This window comes from Palaemon carinicauda, chromosome 9 (assembly GCF_036898095.1).
Source record: "Palaemon carinicauda isolate YSFRI2023 chromosome 9, ASM3689809v2, whole genome shotgun sequence".
NCBI classification, from domain to species: Eukaryota; Metazoa; Arthropoda; class Malacostraca; order Decapoda; family Palaemonidae; genus Palaemon; species Palaemon carinicauda.
The window spans coordinates 144,608,535-144,630,397 of NC_090733.1; the positions used below are offsets into that span (position 1 = coordinate 144,608,535).

At 36.1% G+C, this 21,863-nt stretch overlaps 1 protein-coding gene across 1 annotated transcript; it reads left to right on the plus strand.

The window, feature by feature from the left end:
- Positions 1-7,040: 7,040 nt before the first annotated feature.
- LOC137647229 (uncharacterized) lies at positions 7,041-20,488 on the plus strand. The gene is made up of 4 exons (XM_068380601.1): positions 7,041-7,166; positions 8,059-8,107; positions 13,134-13,313; positions 16,825-20,488. The coding sequence occupies exons 1-4, from the start codon at positions 7,058-7,060 to the stop codon at positions 19,181-19,183; spliced, it is 2,697 nt and encodes an 898-aa protein (XP_068236702.1). The 5' UTR covers positions 7,041-7,057; the 3' UTR covers positions 19,184-20,488.
- Positions 20,489-21,863: the final 1,375 nt, after the last annotated feature.

Genomic DNA, 21,863 nt, shown 5'->3' on the forward strand with positions numbered 1-21,863 from the left:
CAGTATGTGTGTTTTCGGTTAACTTTATGACTGGTTACGCTTAAGGCAAAATTTTCCTCCCAAGTGAAACGAGATTTGCTTGTGTTAGTTTTTTCCATTTATGATTTGTTCTTTATGTTGCTCCAAGTGAAGCACCATGTTGCGTCATGGTAATGATATCATCTGTTTGTCGTGTTGGACATCAGCCACAGATTTATTTATTTATTTTTTTTTTCTGCGCATTCCAAGTTATTGCTAAGCTCCCCCCCCCATGCCTTTTTTTTTAATACGTGGGTAAATAGAAATTCGTTTTTCAAGTATGGACATATTTTCTCTCCGATAATCACCATATTCTGATAAAATATATTCAATGGGAAAGTAGAACAGAACCAAAAAAAAAAAAATGAAAAGCTTTTCTCAATTTCAAAACGATAATTTCCCATTAGAGTATGCCATATTTTTATTTTGCTGTAATAACCGTGACTGATGATACAGTACAATAAAAAAAAATTAAACTTTCTAATGCATATTAAAAGAATTTTATAACATGAATACTGTATGCAGAAATAACAAGCACACAAGAAACGTAAATGAACCAAAACGGTAATTTATACTGTATATATCTTAAGATTCTCAGCGACCATTGTTACGGAATGGGTTTTCCATTTAAAGGAAATTTAAAGAAAAATATTCTACACAAATTTTTGCTAGATTCCATATCAACTTATATTTCCATTAATATATTTCCCGGAGGAAAGAGAACCAATCACTACATCCCTGACCTGGAAAGCGAGCAAAATAAAAAGAAAGAAGAAGAAGAAGAATTAATATAGGTCAGTGGTTGCACAACCACAACTGCAGCAATGAAAGCCTCTTCGAGATTTATATGTCCTAGACCACCATCATAGACTTTTTGCTCCTTTTCTCTCTCTCTGTCTCTCTGTGATTCATTTGGACGTGAGATCCTTATCGCTTGTCTACCTAGGTGGTCTTCGAAGGCGATTCCTCCATTCTGCTCTTGCACCTGTCTTCCATTTTGAGAACCACACAGATCGTCTATCTATTATTATCAATTATCCGGAGAACAGCATCTTTTAAACGTCCTATTTGTTATTGGTTAGGAGTAAATTGGTTATGTGACAGGTTGAGAGAGAGAGAGAGAGAGAGAGAGAGAGAGAGAGAGAATTATCGTGGCTGTAGGAGATAAGTTCTCATGCTTTGATGAATTCATATCCCTTACTAAATAACTTTTGTGAATTTAACTATTAGATTATACAGTAGTGCCTTCAAGGGTAACGTAACTCTAAACCTTGTAGTTTTTTTTTCTTTTTTTTCTTTTTTACTTTTTTCGTTCTCATAAAATATTCGTAATAATAATTAGGATACTGCTGTTAACATAATCCATCTGAATAAATAAGAACTGGAGAGAGAGAGAGAGAGAGAGAGAGAGAGAGTTACAAAGTTACAAGGATTTTGGATGTCTCAAAGACTTTTTAGTCCATCCGCGGAGACTCCATTTGAGAGAGAGAGAGAGAGAGAGAGAGAGAGAGAGCGCTACAAAGTTACAAGGATTTTGGATGTCTCATAGACTTTTTAGTCCATCCGCGGAGACTCCATTTGCTCTCGTAGATCGATTGAGAGAGAGAGAGAGAGAGAGAGAGAGAGAGAGAGAGAGTTACAAGGATTTTGGATGTCTCAAAGACTTTTTAGTCCATCCGCGGAGACTCCATTTGCTCTTTCGTAGATCGATTTAGAGAGAGAGAGAGAGAGAGAGAGAGAGAGAGAGTTACAAGGATTTTGGATGTCTCAAAGACTTTTTAGTCCATCCGCGGAGACTCCATTTGCTCTTTCGTAGATCGATTTAGAGAGAGAGAGAGAGAGAGAGAGAGAGAGAGAGAGAGAGTTACAAGGATTTTGGATGTCTCAAAGACTTTTTAGTCCATCCGCGGAGACTCCATTTGCTCTTTCGTAGATCGATTTAGAGAGAGAGAGAGAGAGAGAGAGAGCGAGAGAGAGAGCGAGAGAGAGAGAGAGAGAGAGAGAGAACTCATTCCCCAAGCTCATTGCTCTAATTAGTGGTATTAGAGTCGTAAACTTTCTCAGGTCTAATATGCAATAACTTTTCCTGTTCCTGTTGGAAGTGGTGGGTTCGTCATTAACCAGAGGCTCTTTTGAGGTCTTTCCCACATTAAGGAACAGGTTTGGGAATGGGAATGATTCCCATAATCATTGATGTTTCATGTAAAAAACGTTTAATATATAAACAAATATTAACTGGTTATTGAATGAAATTTTTTCCAAACTACATAATTTCCTTCTTAAAAATGATTAATCTCTCTCTTTCTCTCTCTCTCTCTCTCTCTCTCTCTCTCTCTCTCTCCAAGTCAATAGACAATGGTGGTCTTGATTTTTGAAATTATAACGTTTAGTATATAAACAAATATTTAGCTGGTTATTGAATGAAATTTTTTCGAAACTACATATTTTCCTGCTTAAAAATAATTAACTCTCTCTCTCTCTCTCTCTCTCTCTCTCTCTCTCTCCAAGTCAATAGACAATCGTGGTCTTAATTTTTTATATAATAACGTTTAGTATATAAACAAATATTTAGCTGTTTATTGAATGAATTTTTTTCCAAACTACATATTTTCCTTCTTAAAAATAATTAATTCTCTCTCTCTCTCTCTCTCTCTCTCTCTCTCTCTCTCTCTCTCTCTTTTCAAGTCAATAGACAATCGTGGTCTTGATTTTTGATATAATAACGTTTAGTATATAAACAAATATTTAGCTGGTTATTGAATGAAATTTTTTCCAAACTACATATTTTCCTGCTTAAAAATAATTAACTCTCTCTCTCTCTCTCTCTCTCTCTCTCTCTCTCTCTCTCTCCAAGTCAATAGACGGTCGTGGTCAATAAATTGACCCCAGCTAACACGATCTGCCTTTCTGTGGATTCTTTCGCATTTTATTGCCACTTCCGCAAAAGTGGTTCTCGGCACATTTGATCTGCGAGTGTGAATCAGCTGTTTTTATAACATAATTTCATGGGAAACTCTTTCACTTTTGTAAATGATAAGCATATATGAGGTAAAGATGTATTTTTTTTGTGTTTTTATTTTTTTTTTTTGCTACTACTACTACTACTACTACTACTACTACTACTACTACTACTACTACTACCATAGGTAATCGGAATATTGGAAGCCCAGATACCCCAATAAGATAATCAGTATAGAAAAGGAAATTGAAAAGTAAAAAATATATTGTAAAAAATTAAAAACTAGTAGAAATATAACTAAATAAAGAAAAATATATATGATAATTAACAATGAAACATTAAACGAAACATCTCACTGACTTGTTATTGATCATTCTTTACACAAAACTGAACAATCACAAAATAATGTGGTCCATACTCGCCTATGGTAACAATTTAGTCCCTGCCTTTACACATTTCTTTCTCTTTAATTCCTTTTTACACCACATCTATGCAAACAATTCATCACAACAGCCCATTTTACTTCGATGAAGGGGGAGTTGGCTGAACAGTCCGTACTCACTTTCCCTCCACCTTTCACTTTATTGTTGCTCGTTCTCCCTACTTGACTAAACCACCTCAGAAAAGACTGCTCTAGCCCTGCCCTCCGCTAACATTTATCACATTTTCATTTAGTCTACATCTTTACCCCTTCAACTTTTGAGGTCTATTAAATTCCCTATTCATGATCTGAATATTAATTTCTTGTACCATCATTTAATTTAATCTTTATGCAAACTATCTAAGAATTGAGGGTGAGGGTGAGAACGGGTGTAAGAAATGAGTTAGCGGCTAGAGTGGATATGAATGTGTTGAGGTGGTTTGGCCATGTTGAGAGAATGGAAAATGGCTGTCTGCTAAAGAAGGTGATGAATACAAGAGTTGATGGGAGAAGTACAAGAGGAAGGCCAAGGTTTGGGTGGATGGATGGTGTGAAGAAAGCTCTGGGTGATAGGAGAATAGATGTGAGAGAGGCAAAAGAGCGTGCGAGAAATAGGAATGAATGGCGAGCGATTGTGACGCAGTTCCGGTAGGCCCTGCTGCTTCCTCCGGTGCCTTAGATGACCGCGGAGGTAGCAGCAGTAGGGGACTCAGCAGTATGAAGCTTCATCTGTGGTGGAAATGTGGGAGGTTGGGCTGTGGCACCCTAGCAGTACCAGCTGAACTCGGCTGAGTCCCTGGTTAGGCTGGAGGAACGTAAAGAGTAGAGGTCCCCTTTTTTGTTTTGTTTCTTGTTGTTGTCGGCTACCCCCCAAAGTTGGGGGAAGTGCCTTTGGTATATGGATCTAAGAATTTTCATAATTTTGACCATCTTTGCATTCAGATCTTCCCAGTCTATACCATCCTGTACGTTGTATTAGGTATACAGTTGATTCATAGTCTTGTCTTCTATAAGGCTAAATACAATACAGTATTCTAGAAGTTTGATTCCTCCTGTGACCAGATTGTGGAATGATCTTGCTAATCTGGTGGTTAAATCGGTGAAACTTCAGAAGTCTCTCTCTCTCTCTCTCTCTCTCTCTCTCATCTTGTTGAGTTTTCGTTTGACGAAATACACACTCTCTCTCTCTCTCTCTCTCTCTCTCTCATCTTGTTGAGTTTTTGTTTGGCGAAATACACCTCTCTCTCTCTCTCTCTCTCTCTCTCTCTCTCTCTCATCTTGTTGAGTTTTTTAATACACCTCTGCCTCTCTCTCTCTCTCTCTCTCTCTCTCTCTCTCATTGAGTTTGCATCCCTGCATATTCCCAAACATGCTTCCCTTTTTTTTTCATTTTGCAACATCAGTATAAAGTCGAGTCATGGCTTTACAGTAGCAGCTGCCAGACATTTATTTGCAATTATATGGATTAATTAACATATTCGTAGAAACACTACCAGCGGTCCCTTACATGCTTTCGTAGATGCCAGCGCCGTTAAATGATACTGATATCAAGTATCAGATTTAGATGCTTGCATTAATGGGGGGAACATTTGAACATTTATTGTTAATATATTCTCATCATTTATTTATTTCCTTATTTCCTTTCCTCACTGGGCTATTTTTCCTTATTGGAGCCCTTGGGCTTATAGCATCTTGCTTTTCCAACTAGGTTTGTAGCTTGGCTAGTAATGATAATAATAATAATAATAATAATAATAATAATAATTAGTATGAACCAAGTTGTGTCAAATGAAGAACGCAAAATCTGTTTATAGACTCCAGAGTTTGTTCAAAAGTAAATGGGAATGTGATGAAAAAATAATTTACTGCTTAAAAATAAGGTAATTTTTATTTTCTACAATTAAACGTGAACTTAAAATCTTCTAATATAGCTTTTAATTGCAATGTATAATATCTTAATTATAGTGTGATGCAAAGCTGCAATTGCTGCTTTAATGTGTCGCAATGTTTATTGCATATTTTTATAACATATGTATGTATATTGTTAGTTCAACATTAATCGGTGTTATTGTTCGATGCGTTTCCGACAGGAACTAGGCAATATAAAAAAAGTTATTAATTTTTATACAGAACTTTGAAAAAGTCTAAAATGACGATTTTTTTTTTTTGAAATATATAGCTAAAGAAATTTTTTTGTGTGTGAAAAAAAAACTACAAAAACAGTTATTGAAAAAGTCTGATACTTTTAGATACAATATAGATAAACCAATAGAGGAAAAATTAAAGTATTCAATGTCAATTCGAATGAAAGAATTGTTGGGTTCTATATGAAAAGGAAGCAATTTTCTGTTAAAAAAAGATAGTGATAAGCTAATCTAGAATGATCGTATCTCAGGTTTTACAAATCTGTGTAAAAATCGATGTTAAGAATAATCAACTTGAATCTATTCTCGGACTTTTGTATTAAAGGACTAGTACCTTTTTTTAAAGGTTACTCATGAATGGCAAAGGCAAGGACGGTAACAATACCCTAAAGACTGACCATATATCCATATATTATCAAGGAGGGCCAAGTTATGGCTGCTGCGGACTTAGCTGGTAGGCCTATAGGCTCCTCCAAACACTCCATCCTTAACTGACAAGGATGGTGAGGTTGCGGCGACCCAAAGGAACTAACAAGTTTGAGCGGGACTCGAACACCAGTCTGGTGTTCACCAATCAGGGACGTTACCACATCGGCCACCACAATCATAGTTTCGAAATATTGGGAACTATTTGCCATCTTCCCAAAATATACGATTTTCTCCAGTTTAGGAATAAGAATTATCAACAATTTCTGAGTTCGGAAATAAATCTCTCTCTCTCTCTCTCTCTCTCTCTCTCTCTCTCTCTTATATATATAAATATATATATAGACATATATATATATATATATATATACTGTATATATATATATATATATATATAAGTGTTGGAAACGAAGAGCTTTGATGCTCATAAATCACAGATGCAAGTAAAAATATTGGAATTAATGGTATAGCGTTTAAAGAGGGTTCAACACAATGCTGGTGAGCGACAATTGTATGCGTATGAACCAGCTAATGTTGTGGAAGTTTTCTGCATTTGAATTCATCCACGATTCTGTATCTAGAGTATGAATGTGGCAATAGCTATTATTATTTCATCTGGTACCACACTCTACTTTGGTAAGGAAAACTGTAGTAACACGTTTAATTAGCGAAGTTTAGCATTCTAATCACATGTGTACTTTCTGAAAACCTGGGAAAGGGGAATAATTAGGAATATGTACTGTATATGCATATTTCATTTTCAATTTGAACAATATGGCCCAGTGCTGACCCTGGTAGGCTATTCACTGTCCTCAGAAATCACACAATATATATATATATATATATATATATGTATATGTGTGTATACATATATTATATTTTATATATATATATATATATATATATATTACAACAGATAACTGTACCGGACATAAAGGCTTAGCATAGCTTGCATATTTAAAAAAAATTGTACTCTTATCTTAAGTATGTACATAATTTTCTATGAATACAATATTTATGAATACCCTCAATTTTTATATAGCCAAACTGACACAATGTTTCTTTTTCCAGCCACAGAATTTAGTGCTCATGGGGGAATTCCCCGACTGTGCCGTGAAGCTGTGCGATTTTGAGATTTCCAGGATGCTGACTCCCGGCCGCGAAGTTCGCGAGATTTTGGGCACGCCCGATTACGTTGGTGAGTCCGTGACAGGATTAGATTTTAGTACTTGTAGTTTTTAACTGTTGAATTTATTCATTTGGGTCAGTGGCCTGATGGGTAATTATATTTTTCATACTTTAATGGTATATTTCTTTCCTCTATGGGTTATTTTCCCTGTTTGTAGTCTTGTGCTTTTAGCATACTGCTTTTCCAACTAGGATTATTGCCTAGGAATTAATAATAATGATAATGATAATGATAATAATTATAGTTATAATAATAGTAATAATAATAATAATAATAATAATAATAATAATAATAATAATAATAATAATCGTTTACTTTCTACTTATAATACTTTTACCTGTTCATTGTGCCTAAAAACTTACTGTGCTAAATAGATATATATTGGTGAAATGTATTTTTTTTTTCTAAAATCTACTTTAGTCCTTGTGTATTTTAAATATCAATATAAATTTCATTAGAAAATTATTGGAAGGAAGCAGAGAATCTCTTTGCAAGGCCTTTTTGTACTGTTGTTTTCAATGATATCCGGTATAAAATCAGTATTAGCAATACTATATATTTGCTATTTTGATGATAGATTTATTTACACTTATATTTTTAATAAAATCTTTTGTTTTTTTTAATGGTTTTGTCAGTTTTTTTCCGTGATAAAATAGGTCCAGTATGCAAACTAATTCGAAAACTTTTTGCAGCTTGCAAATGATATGAGCATTATTGTTGACTTTTGAATCTCAATCAATTTTATTTCAAATCTTAATCCAAAATTGTTGTCGATATTTGAAGTAATGCACATTTCATTGTTTATGAAAGAAAGTGCTTAAATGCTTTTATTTGAACTTTTATATATACTGTATCTTTTCTAAAAATGTCTAATAGAATCATTTGCTCTTTCATCCAACAGCTCCCGAAATTCTACATTACGAACCCATCACAAAGAAAACTGATATGTGGTAAGTGACTTAAATTCTTACAGTTAAAGAATGTGTAACATAAAAAAATCCTTTTAATACACCAAAATTCATATTTACTTTACTCATGTTTTCCAATTTAATTTTATGATGCCATAAAAGTTTTGATCAACTTTATCATTATTTTCAGTCCAAATATGGAGTTCACGTATGCTTGTGCTTGTACCCAAAAAAAAAAATGCATACAGTGAATAAACATTGAACTTTGTCTTGTGACAATTAAATTACTGAAAATTTATTCAGTGTCATTTCATTATTTTGTATAATATGGCTTACTGTAAAGTAGATAGCAATTCAGCTTATATTTAAAGCACGATATTATTCCAAAAATCAAAATGAATAAATATTCATACTGCAGGCCCTTAGTTACCTTGATCATCAAGCGGGTGTTAGATACTTGGGTGGTGATCATTTGTGTTCGCATTATGTATAAAATACTGTACTCATGAACTTCTCATGGTTGCAATAATTTACCCTCTCTAAAAGTTATGGCAAAAGTCCATGTGTTGTCTCCCTTTGCAACTTTTTCTTCCAAATGTTCTTATTGTGGAAACTTCTAAGCAATGAAACCACCAACTCTCGTAAACTTCCTCTGTGACATCGACTAACTGATCTCTGAAGTCATTGCTTTAACCATCCAGATCAAATTGTGATTAGCAAAATTAAATTATTGATAATCTGAGCTCTTTCTGAGGAGAATTTTCTTCAACTTCGAATGAGATGTCATGCGTCCTGTGTGTCAGGGATGTTGGAAAGTGGGATAGATGTTGCAGTGTTCAACGTTGCTCTTTGATTTTACAAGTGTGATATCCTTTTCCTAAAAGATGGGCTGTGAGACCATGTTTAAATACAACTGGTGATTGAGACAGTGTTTAAATACAACTGGTGATTGAGACAGTGTTTAAATACAACTGGTGATGGGTGCTGATAGCATGCTCCCATTTGCCTAATGCAACCTTAAAAGTGTTCCATCCCATCCGGATTTAGTCCAGTAGTAAGAATATACATCATGCCAAATATTTCCTTTCAGGAGGTCAGGCAAAGACGAGCAGGATATAACCAGACCTTTCTAAAAATGATAGATTTCTTTTCATCAATTTAATTTCTCATTTAGTTTACTCATGCTTTGATGATTTTCTATCTATTGGCACTCAAGAATTAAACAAATGAAACCATCTATTAAGAAGCTGAATGAACTGGCTTGTTCTTTTCAGTCCTCATCTTCAAATTTACCTTGGTTGCTGATTTATAAGTAGTTTTGGACTCCAGTTACATGGCAAGTTTTATTAGTGGGTTGCATACCTATAACATTGATATGTTTTTTCGAAAATTTTATTTGCTGATCGAAGTCCCCTTTATTCCTCTTTATTAGCCCTTTAACTGGGTCATTGGGCTCTTACGTGTCATCTGGTAATATGATTACACTATCAGGAAAGTTATTTTTAATAAGCTTTACTAGGAGTATCTGCATACCCGTATTTCTATGCTGTTTTCCATTGAATTAATAAATGAAGACTTGTCCATATCAATACTTAATGAATTCCATAATTTGATATTTGTAGACCCAAAGTCATTAAACACACCAATTGTAAAATACCCTTATTTTCAACTACAACCTAGATCTTTCCGTGCTCAGACTAGTCCTTGACATGAGATCCCCATGTACTGAAATTTTCCTGAACGCCAAGATCTTCCAATTCATTCGCCGTATAGGGGCTGGAACAGGTGACGTCTCAGATCCGATGTCAGCACTCGTACAAGACCAAGAGGCCCCATTGTTCTTGCTAGGTTGTTGGCAAGGATTCTCTCTAAACATGGACAGGCACTCGCATGACCCTTCTATTCGCAGCATCAACATCTTAGATCTCTCTCATTACAGAACTCGTTCTACGCATATTTCTACGCTTACAGTCGCTCCAGTGTTGATGGAAGGGTCACTGGTCAGCAGCCAAAGATTTTCCCACCTAGTTTCAGTAGAAAAGGAAACATGGGGTAATAAGATATTTTGGCTGACTGACGAGATCTTCTTCTTCAGGGATCCTGTTGTTCATAGACGTATCTAATAAAGGATGGGGCACATCCAGGGAACAAGGAACACCTAAGAGAAGTAAGCACTTGCATATCAACCTACTGGAAGTTCAAGCTTCCCAAAAGAATTTGACAGGTCACTCAGTAGCCTTGAAGGACAATTTCACTGCTGTGACCTGCACAGACCCTTTGGACAAGCAGGTATGCACCTTGGCTGCCAACAAAATGATAGAGTTGTCAGCAAGATCCATTTTCAACAATAGAAATGTTCTGCCGGATACGCTCAATCACCAGGAGTACGGAGTAGGACCAATGTGGTCCTCACAACAGAAAGGCTTCCAGCTCTTTGGGAATCGCCATCAAAGGACCCGTTTGCTTCCCAGTTGATTCAGAACTCACAGTATACTGCTCTCCAGCTCCAGGACATCTCCCAGTAGACTGCTGTCCAGTGCTTGGAACATCAGCAGTGTTAGAGACAACTTCCAACACACCCATTACTTCTGGATGCTATAGCCTTTCCCCCCATTTACCTAGTTTACTGAGTATCCAAGTCTGTTGACGAAATCGGTCTCAAGACAACCCTGGTGGCTCTACATGCTACATACTGGGTGGTATCTGGATTTGCTGATGCTCCTCTTCAATTTACTGGTATAAATACCCATCTTTTGTTAGTGGAATCATAGAAAAGATATGTCTCTGGTTAGGGCCTCTCTGCAATAGATAGCTGCTCTTCCTCCTCTTCCTTCATTGAGGGAGCTCCTCTCAATTTCTGCCGAAAACCAGACCATAGACTGAAGAACTCTAGTCTTTCCCCTCCAGAGAATCAGCCTTACTCAGAAGTAGTTCCGGAGGTTTTCCTCTCCAAGAACACAAGCAGACCCTGTATGATCCCTAGACCGGGTATTAGAAAGGATCTGACCCCAATACCACTCACGAGCCTTGACCTTGGCGTTGTGAATAGATGTACTGCATGACATTCCGTAAGTCAAGGCTCATTCTCATGCTAGGAAGGCCTTCCTCTCCTTTGATCTGGAGTTTGTGTCAATATTCAGAATTTAGTCGTGCACAACTCCAAATTCAAGTCTGTCCATTCCATCTTTACAAGCAGGCTTAAGGATGACCTGCTCCTCTGTCCTATAAAGGTATGGCAACACTGCCAAGAGAGTTCAGGCCCATTGCGGAGCACTAGAGAATGTCCCCATACTGAAAGAGTAAAGGGGAAGATATCCAAGAACATTGCTTCCTCTGACTTGTGCTCCATCAGGCATGCTGATAAAATGAGGGGATGGAAAAACCCTCCCGGTTTGAGTGCTCTAAGTCGGATATCAGATCTACCCTAACCATTTGGAAGAACCTGTCATTGGTGTTAGTCTTGAGGGCAGGAGTCTGGTACAACAGACATCCTTCGTTGCCCACTTTCTACGGGAGTTTACCCCAAGTCCCAGGGAACCTTATCGTTGGTCATGCGGTAGCTACTCAACAAGAAGCACATCATACAAGATAATGTAAGCCTAGAAGGAAAAGTAAGAATTTCAGGCCTTTCTCCTTTTCTCCCTTGCCCCCTTTGGGGTGTAGCACTCATGTTATATGCTGGACTAGAAATTAGATGCAGGTAAGCTTCATGACCAAGTAACTTTTCTTTAAAGACAAGTTTTGTACTGAAGGATCTCCCACATCCTTCCACACGAAGGGAAGGATGGAAGTAATGTACGCAAACCCATTTCTCATAATGACAGTACATTCAGACAACATATCCTTTCGAATATATGTTCTTCCACGACCGTCTACCAGTGTCGTGGTAGGGACCTAGCCTAATACCTGCATTATCTTCATGCTTTGGTAGTTAGAAGTCGACAGGAGTAATCACTTTGACTCTTGTCATATCCTTGGTTAATGAACCATGTGCCAGTTTGTTGATAGGGACGTCCTCCTAAGGAGGAGTCTCCTATTAAAAGATAATGGTTTGTATTTGTGAAGGAACAGATCACAAATTGGTAGTTATATAAACCTAAGTACTTTGAGTTACAGTGCACTGCCTACCTCAATCACTCCGCAAGTCCTAGGATAAGATCAGAGTGAGGGTTACTGTCTGGTGAATGGGTGGGGCCTACCTTCCACGTGCCAAAAACTACACCTACCTCGCTAAGAGTTGAAACGGCAATTCCAGCATTGCTGCATTCGTGCTCATATTGAAGAACTCGGTTTTGTACTGTCTAGATAGGAAAAGTGCACATTAAAACATTCTGATTTTGCAATAAAACCAAATTCATTTTAATATGAGTATGTATCAAGTGTTGTGTGATAAAACAATTTTTTCCAAGGTGCAAATTGTTAATAATTTTGATTTTATTTACTTGAATTTTACAGTGTATGTGCCATACCACGTATTATAGATCCTTGCATTATACGTTTAGTATTCAAATCTGTACCATAGGTAATTGCAATGATTGGTTAAATTACCAGAAGTCCTTTAAAATAGCAAATAGATTAAGGGAAAAACGTAAGACCGGACTTGTGTCGCACGTAAGCCAACAAATGAGTTGTGATAAAAAATAAGAGATTATAGATAACTTTAAGTTATACTTTTATGATATGTATGGTGGCAAATGAGATAAAATATTAGAATTTTATGATATGTATGGTGGCAAATGAGATAAAATATTAGAATTTTATGATATGTATGGTGGCAAATGAGATAAAATATTAGAATTTTATGATATGTATGGTGACAAATGAGATAAAATGTTAGAACATTTGACACCATAGTTGTTTTGGCTAATTTTTAACTTGGTGCTGGTCCCAAGCCCGGGTAAATGGGGAGGGTTGGCGGTAGGAAAGGCATCCGGCCATAAAAAAATTAGCCAAAACAACTATGATGGCAAATGAGATAAAATTTTAAAACATTGTCTTGATCTTTAATTTCCACAAATTCATTACATCTCTGAAGTAGGATTATAAAACTCTTCCCCTTAATCAACAGGTCTTTGGGTGTTCTTACCTACGTCCTCCTGACGGGATTCTTGCCCTTCGGCGGCGATTCCGACCAGGAGACCTTCCTTCAGATTTCTCGAGGAGAGCTCGACTTCCCAGCAGAATTGTTCGAAGACATCTCCCCTGAAGCGATCGACTTCATGAAGCGTCTCTTGCTCAGACAGCCCGAGTTGGTCCCATCGCCGTTACTCATTCAGCTCTTCATCCATTACTCATTCATCTTTTTCATTCATTCATCCCATTCATTTTTATTTGTTCTTTTCTCCTTTTTTTTTTGACCGATTTCTTCCTTACTTTTTGAGTTCCCTGATGCCACTACCAAGACCTGTAAGTATGTGCTACATACCCGACATTCAGACAATATTTGAAATGTGATAAGGCTCAGAAATGGGTAAGTTGGAATTTCACGAAATGTATAGAGAAAAAGATGGATATGTTTGGGATTTGGGGTTTTTATCTCGGGCCCAATTAAAGGTAGATTTCAGATACCATTGCATATGAACTTTATATTTTAATATTTTTTTATATGGAATTGATATATTACCACAAAATATTAATCCTAGTACCTTGCTCATAAAAAATAAAGAAGTGCAACAGAATTACTTCACAATTAATGTCTATTAAAATTCAAAGATTGGAATGGGGTCGAATTAAAAGTGTCTTTTTCTCTAGACATTTCTCCTAAATATTTGTAAATATGTAAATATTTATAATTACCAAGCTTTTGACGAATATATGTACTTTTTAGATCTTTCTTGTGGGGTACTTGCATATCCACATGTGACCGAGACTAAAACTATTCTGAGAGAGGAAAACGGAGAGAGAGGAAGGATCATAATCAAACAGTTATGGCCGTCTACTTAAGCATTCTTACATTCATTACTTATGATTTTAGATATCAAATAATAAGCCTAAAATCCAGTTATGTAAAACTAGCTTCCTTCGAAAATTTTCCATTATAACTTCTCTGATGTTCATTTGATGTAAGTAAATTCAACATTACCAAAATTATACAGCTTCCTAAAAGCAAATTCAATTACATATGAATGTTTTGACGGATGTTCAACTAAAGTAACCTATGAATCACATATAAATGTTTAAGAAACATATCCAGTCTTAAAGTTGCTATACTTTCAGAGATAATAAAGATAGTTTTAATTTCCCTCGTAACTGCCCCTTATAATTCAAGGAGTTTTCCCAGCTTAATGCTCTTCCTTGAGCCTCTCACAGGACCTTGAGCCCCTCACAGGACCACTTCAGCAGCCTACCAGCTTTATATATGTGATGGGACATTAGCTAGAAACCAAAGACTCGACGAGTTCTTTCTACCATTTTTACTACTGTTTTAACCAAATCTATGCCTGGGCTTCCATTTCTTGGAGTTTTCAAAACCTCTGATCCATAAACACCTATTTCTCTAAGGAAATCTGCTTCCTATCCCTAAGGCCAGTCTACCTTTAGCTGTGTCTTATCTTTTTTACCTGAGATATAGTTATTAGCAAAATAGTTAAAGAAAAAAAATGCCTCCTATCCCGAAGGCCAGTCTACCTTTAGCTGTGTCATATTTTTTTTACCTGAGATATAGTTATTAGCAAAATAGTTAAACTAATTTAGCGCGGCCTCTACTTTTTTTTTACACCAGATTTACCTAAAAACAACTATTTTCATCAGCTTCCACTTTTATTTTTCATGCCGAAATGGAGTATGTTAAATTTAATGCTTAATTTAGGTTTTAATCTATTCTAAACATTTTTTTTTTTATTATTCCGTCATTTATTGCAACATATCCAAAATAAATTAACAATTCCATATTTCATTGCAAATAAGCATTTAGCATATGGTTGTTCCTGTCTGGCTTTATTTTTTTTTTACTCTTTCACCTATCCTTCAGTAATTATTCTCTAAATATGTAAATATATATATATATATATATATATATATATATATATATATATATATATATATATATATATATATTTATATTTATATTTATATATATTTATATATATAATATATATATATATATATATATATATATATATATATATATATATATATATATATATTTATATATATTTATATATATAATATATATATATGTATATATATACATATATATATATATATATATATATATATATATATATATATATATATATATATAAATGTGTGTATATATGTATGTATATCTATGTATATGTACATATACATGTGGGTAAATATATATATATATATATATATATATATATACATATGTATATATATACATATATATATGTACATATATACATATATATATGTACATATATACATATATGTATATATATATATATATATATATATATATATATATATATATATATATATATATATACACATATACATATACATATACATACACATACACATACACTACCTTCAGACTTCAGTCTCATATCTCATATTCACATATTCGTTTTTATCTTCTGTTCACATTCAGACCTAAGAAGACAGTTGAACCAAACTGAATTTCTCCCCATACTATTTCAGTCAGACCTGCAAGCTCGGTCTCATTTCTCTTTACAATTTGAAAAAAAAAAAAAAAAGATGATATGGTTACTCTATTACCAGAGGATAGTTGAACATCATACTTACAACAGGAAAAAAAAAGCATGAAAAATAAGAGCAATGATCAGTAACTAAAAATGCAAAGGCAGTCCCAAATTTGTAGCTCAGTATGTTCAATGTAAATACGGTGTCTCTACTTAACGTAGGTGTTATGGAACGGGGTTTGACCAGTAGTGAATTGGTTAAGGACAAGCATAATCATTTTATCTACCCTTCTTCACTAATTAATAACACCTATCTTCCTGAGAAACGCTCCATCATTGTTAGTTTCTTCTGTACCATCAGTCAAATCATATCCTCATTCACATCTCATTCTTTGGCAGCAAAATAATCTTTACTTTTATCGCTTTTGCCTGCACTGAAGAAATGGACCCCTAGCTATTAACACTTTCATTGTATTTTAAAAAGAAGTGAATGATTCAGTTTAAAGCCATCTGTTATTAGTAAAATTTGCATGTGTGTATGATAAATTCTGGTTTGCTCATGTTTGAAAACAAATTAAATTAGATAAATCTTTGCAAACTATTTCACTTCATTTCACATGCTAATAATTGATCAATTACTTCTCAAGGAATTCCATACTGATTCATTTTAATATATCAATATACAATATGCATTCCAATGTTGTAATAAGTTTAAAAATTTAACTTTTGAAAAGATAGAATATCGAAGCAGCTAATTTAAATGTATCATGATAATTCTACACGAGTTGGTGTGTATGACAGAGAGAGAAAAATGAAACTATAATATGCTTGTCCATGTTCTTCATGAATTATATTCTTTAGTGGTCTATATGCTTGCCCATGTTCTTCCGGAGTTATATTCTTTAGTGGTTCATATGCTTTTCCATGTTCTTCCGGAGTTATATTTTTAAGTGGTCCATATGCTTTTCCATGTTCTTCAGGAATTATATTACGTAGTGGTCTATAAGCTTGTCCATGATCTTCAGGAATTGTAGTCTTCTATGATCTTTAAGGCTATGGTTTTAAATGTGTATCTGCAGTCTCTTTTATGTGATTCAAATAATCTAATCTCTTTTTGATAAAATACTTACAACGTCAAATCCATTTCAGGAGAAGGATGAGTGCAAGGGAATGTCTCAGCCACCCCTGGATGAAGAAGGATATCAAACGACCAACCACTTTAGACATCCCTCCATCAGCTTTGTGCACACCAGCAACCAGTGCTAACCCTAGTATTCCACCAGCACCTGTGCCACCCACCCCAGCACCGTCTACACCAGTAATTGCAGAAACACCCACAGAAATTGTTTCTCCAACTCGGGATATTGGTCTGCCTCCATTCCATCCCAACACACCAGTTAAGCAATATCCCCCATTCTTCGGATCTACATCTACACTCGCTTCCCCTGTCACGGCTATGCCACCTGTACCTCAGACACCTCTACAAAGGCAAGAGTCTCGTCCATACAGACCTAACTTGGATCGCCTGAAAAGCATGTCCAAATCCCGCGAGGTTCTTTCAGAAAGAATTCAGATGTCTAATCTCAAGAAAACAATATCTAAATCCAGAGAAAGGCTTTTTGATGTAAAGCTTGGGCTTTCCAAATCACGAGAGAGGCTCATGGGTCTTCGATCTTTCTCTCAATCAGTTGAGGTTCTTTCAGTTCTTTCACAACTCAACCAGGAGAATGCTATGTACCAGAGTTGCAATAACATTTCTTTGCCCATGGTTGAGCCATCTGATGAGAGTGAAATTCCCTGCAGAATGTACAAAAGTCTAGCAGCCATCGATCAGATTGATGATGAATGCACACACAAGCTTGGGTATTTTGAGTCCAAATTTGCCAAAGGCAGTGAAGAGTACAATGATAGGCTCACAAGACATAATACAAACATGAACAGTTTCATTATCACACAAGATACTCCAAGAGCTATAAGTGACATTGGTAGTGAAGCTCGTCTCCGTGGTGGAGGAAGAGGTGGACGCGGTGGAGATGTATGTGATAGGAGATGCCCGCGCCACACCCACAGACAGCCAGAACCACAGCCTACCCAGAAAATACCCAAGGTGAACAGAGCTGAAAGAATGAAGAGAGATGCCCAGAGAAGACGAAAGGAAAGAAAAGAGAGGGAAAGAGAAGAGAAAGAAAAACAGAAAAGCCACACCGTCACTGATCCAGAGGTGACTACTCGTTCAAGTATTAAGCCACAAGAAAAAACTGATGGAGCGTCTTCACCAGTTGGACGTCGAGGTTCTGTATCACATGTAGAACAACGCTTGGCAGAAAGACACGAGAGACAACAAGAACGTCTTGAAAGGCAAGAGAGAGAAGAAAGGAGAGGTAGCTTTAGTAGCAGAAGGCGTGGTTCAGTAGATATCGACAGGGCAAACTTTAACGAAAAGTCAAAAACAAGCAGACATAGCATTAACCTCGGAGTTTCCCATGAAAGACCAAGAAGTACAACACCAACAAGGAAAAGTAGAAGTAAGAAAGATTCTGATGAAGGGAGTGATGTTTCTAAAGCTTCATCCATGGAAAGTGTGGAGGGCAATTTAGACAGCCCAAGAATTAGCACTAGACGCAAGAGACCCACGTCTTTAGAGCTACCTGAAATTAGAATATTCCAGGATGATGGTAAATCAGAACCTCAAAGAGGAGATGTCAACGATAATTTTGTGAAGCAGGAAGTGCGAGGAGATATTGATGAAGCCTATGTATCATTAGATGAGCCCAGTTCATTAAACCGAAGCAAAAGCATGGAAAGCAATGCATCAAATGAATCTGATAATACAGTCACTGAATTGAAAGAAGAAACGAGAACACAAGATATAATGGAAGCAATACAAAATGCAAGCCTTGCAAAACAAAATGATCCAAAAAATGAAAAAGAAAACTGTGAAATTAAAAATGAGCCCAAGCAGCCAGTGGAAGAAAAGAAGACTTCAGAAGCTACAGAAAAAGTTTGGGAACCTTCCTCAAATTGTGAAAGTGTTAGTTCAACTGAGCTTGCAGTTATTCAAGAGGAGGACTGCCCCCTCACGTTGAAGTCGATAGTACCATCTTACGTGAGGTCAATTTCAACAAGCAGTGATATTGGGAGTATGATCAGTGAAGGAAGTGAAGGTTCTGTTGATCCCGATGAATCTCTTCCTCGTAGTCCCAGCACAGACTCAGAACTCCATCCAGATTGGAAGGGTAGAGGGAGATCATTAAGTATACAGCATGGATATACCCAACCTTCAAAGAACAGAGGAAGATCTAGATCAAATTCCGTTCATCACGAGCCACCTGTCAGCAACCGTGCCAGACCTTGGGGAGGTATCTGCAATGGATCGATTGCAAGAGCTTTGGAAAAATTCAACATTAAGGATGATGACATCACACCTGTGGGCCGTAGTATCCACAATAGGCGTATGTCATCCCCGGCGATGTCTCCATCAACAGAAAATACTCCACCTTTTCAGTAAAAGTATTTAGTCAGCTTACTCACCCACCAAACATGAGAACAAGATAATAATTATTGTACAGTTTATAATAATCTCTGTGAGAGTGTTATTATCTTCTTGAACCTATAAATCAGTAAAGTACTGACACCTCTTTTTCATTGGATTTGTCAGTAAGAGAATGTTTTAATAATTATGATCATTTGTCAAATGTTTACCAAAGCTTGTCCATATCCCCTAGTCAAGTACTTACTTCTTACTGTTGAGAATACTGAATTTTATTCTATTCCAAATAGTAAGTGCTCTTGAAAGAATACTAAATATATTTTAATTTTAATGTTGACTTTAAAGTCGAGTACAGTACTTAAAATGTTGCCAGTGGTATGTTAGATACATCTGCCATAAAAGCTAGACCATTACTCAGGAGGTTATTCAGTAACTGTAACGTTAAGAAACCTCCCCTCATACAAAAATGCCAATTATTTTTAACCAAATGTGCCTTAAGGCTCGGCAGTCAATGAGGCTTAGTTGTTAACTAGAAAACCTACTCCAAATCCCTTGCTGCCAGTCTGTGCACGTCTGACATGGTGCTTGTCATAAAACGGGTAATAAAACTTCCTTTCTTTCTTTGCTGGTGCTACAGCCATTACACCTGAACTTGTCCTTCCACAGTCTTCTTGAGCTTTGAAGCTTCCTTAGTCTAATATTTTCTCTCTTAATTATTTGGCTATTGCTTCTATAATATTTTGTTTATCGTCACCTTACGATTTTTGTGTTGAAATTTGTTGTTGTATCCAATTGTTAGTTCTTGTGTAAAAGTATCTGAATTTCTGAAAAAAAAAAGTATTTTTATAGTGAAAAAAAGATAAAAATCTGCTCATCTAATCATGTCATCATAGGGTATAGATTTCATATTGCATCTTATATTTTACACGAATGTGTTGCCTTCCTGTCTCCTGTCCTTTATATTTCTGAAATTCAACTGCTCTATTCTGTATCTTTATTTTCTAATGTAAACCAATAAAAGCAATAATTGAGGCTCATTGAATATGAAGTCAATTTAAGTGCATTAGTTAGAGAATATGTTAAGTAAAGGAGGATATCTAATTGCTGTCATTCTCATATTCTCATTTTCTTCTGTAAGGGAGCTTGTGAGTATAGTGGAATAACCCTTGTTGTTCTTGGAACAGCAGTTTACAATATTATCTCCTCTCCAGTTCCAAAGAAATTGAGATTGAATGAAAAGCAGGGTAAGGCATCCTCTAAACATTTCTCCAAGTCATGATTTTAGTTTATGTATATCCATATACCAGTTTTTTGTCCATAAATAAAAACTTGTGCGAAAATATCTTGGTCATTTACTCATTCCCTCTGATTGTGTTCTGGTCATAAACTACCATCTGAAGGTAGTCCATTGTTACCGATGACAACATTAACTCTGACGACCAATGGGTCCAATTCTAGTTCTCAAAGCCTTCACCCCCGACGTAATATATATGTCCCCAGTTAGATTTTTTTTCAAATATTAAAAATCGAATTGAGTGCTTAAGCAAATACTAGATCTTATGCTAGTGGTGGAACCTTATTTGAACTATATTGTTATGATCTGGAATAACTGATAAACCTACGAATCTGTTACGTGCACCAAATGCCACAGTCTGCCACTTTTTCTTCACTTTGCTTTGCTAAGAGTGGAAAGTACATGTGTCTATTTTGGTATAGCTAGGCTGGATATACACCCTTGATCGTTAATTTACTTTATACTGTACCAATCGTTGGATGAACACATTTGGAACACTTTAGTGACGTTAGTGATCAGAAGAATCTTTTACAGTTCTTGTGACTTTTAAGGGACCACACCAGTGACTTGGATTTTCTCTGGAAAAGCAAGATGATTCAAGTATAAGTTCTCCTTCAACATCTGAGCAGAACTTATGCATTTTAGAATCGTACAGCAGACATGACACCAAGTAAAATCAAGTTAAAGTAGCTGAGAGACTTATTCAGACAAAAAATATAAGATCAGATGCAAGTGCATTGGATTCAAGATCCGAGTGCTTACCAAGTGGTGAGTGACAAGTGTGGTGGGGTGGTGATGTTGAAGGTGTTCATCATTTTATTTATGATAAAAAAAAAATGAACATATTGGTGGATGCAGGCCACCTAGTGTAAAGGGGCCACTGTTGGTGTTCGAGAAGCTTTTTTTTAGGTTATGTTGAGAGTAGGTTAGAGGCTGTTAGTGTTGATGGTCATTTATAGTGTTTTAGGGAGCACCCAAAATCAAAATTCTTACCATCTGTGATATCAATTGCAGATGACCCTTTCCCCTGAGTAGAGAGGTGCAGAGGATCCTCACAGGTATCCATACATCTGTGCAGTGCAGTGCCAAGTAAAAAGCCTTTCACTCTGATGAGATGCTGGATAGTCTCCAACTGTGAAGAGCAAAGGAAGCTAATAAGTTGTGGTACCTCTGCAAGTGGAGCTCATAAAACAGGTTAGGCCATAAGGGCAGTTCTTTTGGTACCTTGATGAGGAGCATCAAGCCAATCTGGTGGTTGGCCACTTGGTAGTCAGGGAATCACTAGTCAAGGGTCATCATGAATGTCGTCAACACTGATTTTTTGGTCGGCAGTAAGTCAGAAGGGTGGAAAGGCATACCTGTTCATGTTGCTCCAGGGGAGTTAGAAGGCATCTCTCCAATGTT

Coding starts and splice junctions, on each gene's coding strand:
- LOC137647229 (XM_068380601.1), top strand. CDS start 7,058: ATGGGGGAATTCCCCGACTGTGCCGTGAAGCTGTGCGATTTTGAGATT. Junction 7,167..8,058: donor GGGCACGCCCGATTACGTTG/GTGAGTCCGTGA, acceptor TTCATCCAACAG/CTCCCGAAATTCTACATTAC. Junction 13,314..16,824: donor CTCTTGCTCAGACAGCCCGA/GTTGGTCCCATC, acceptor AATCCATTTCAG/GAGAAGGATGAGTGCAAGGG.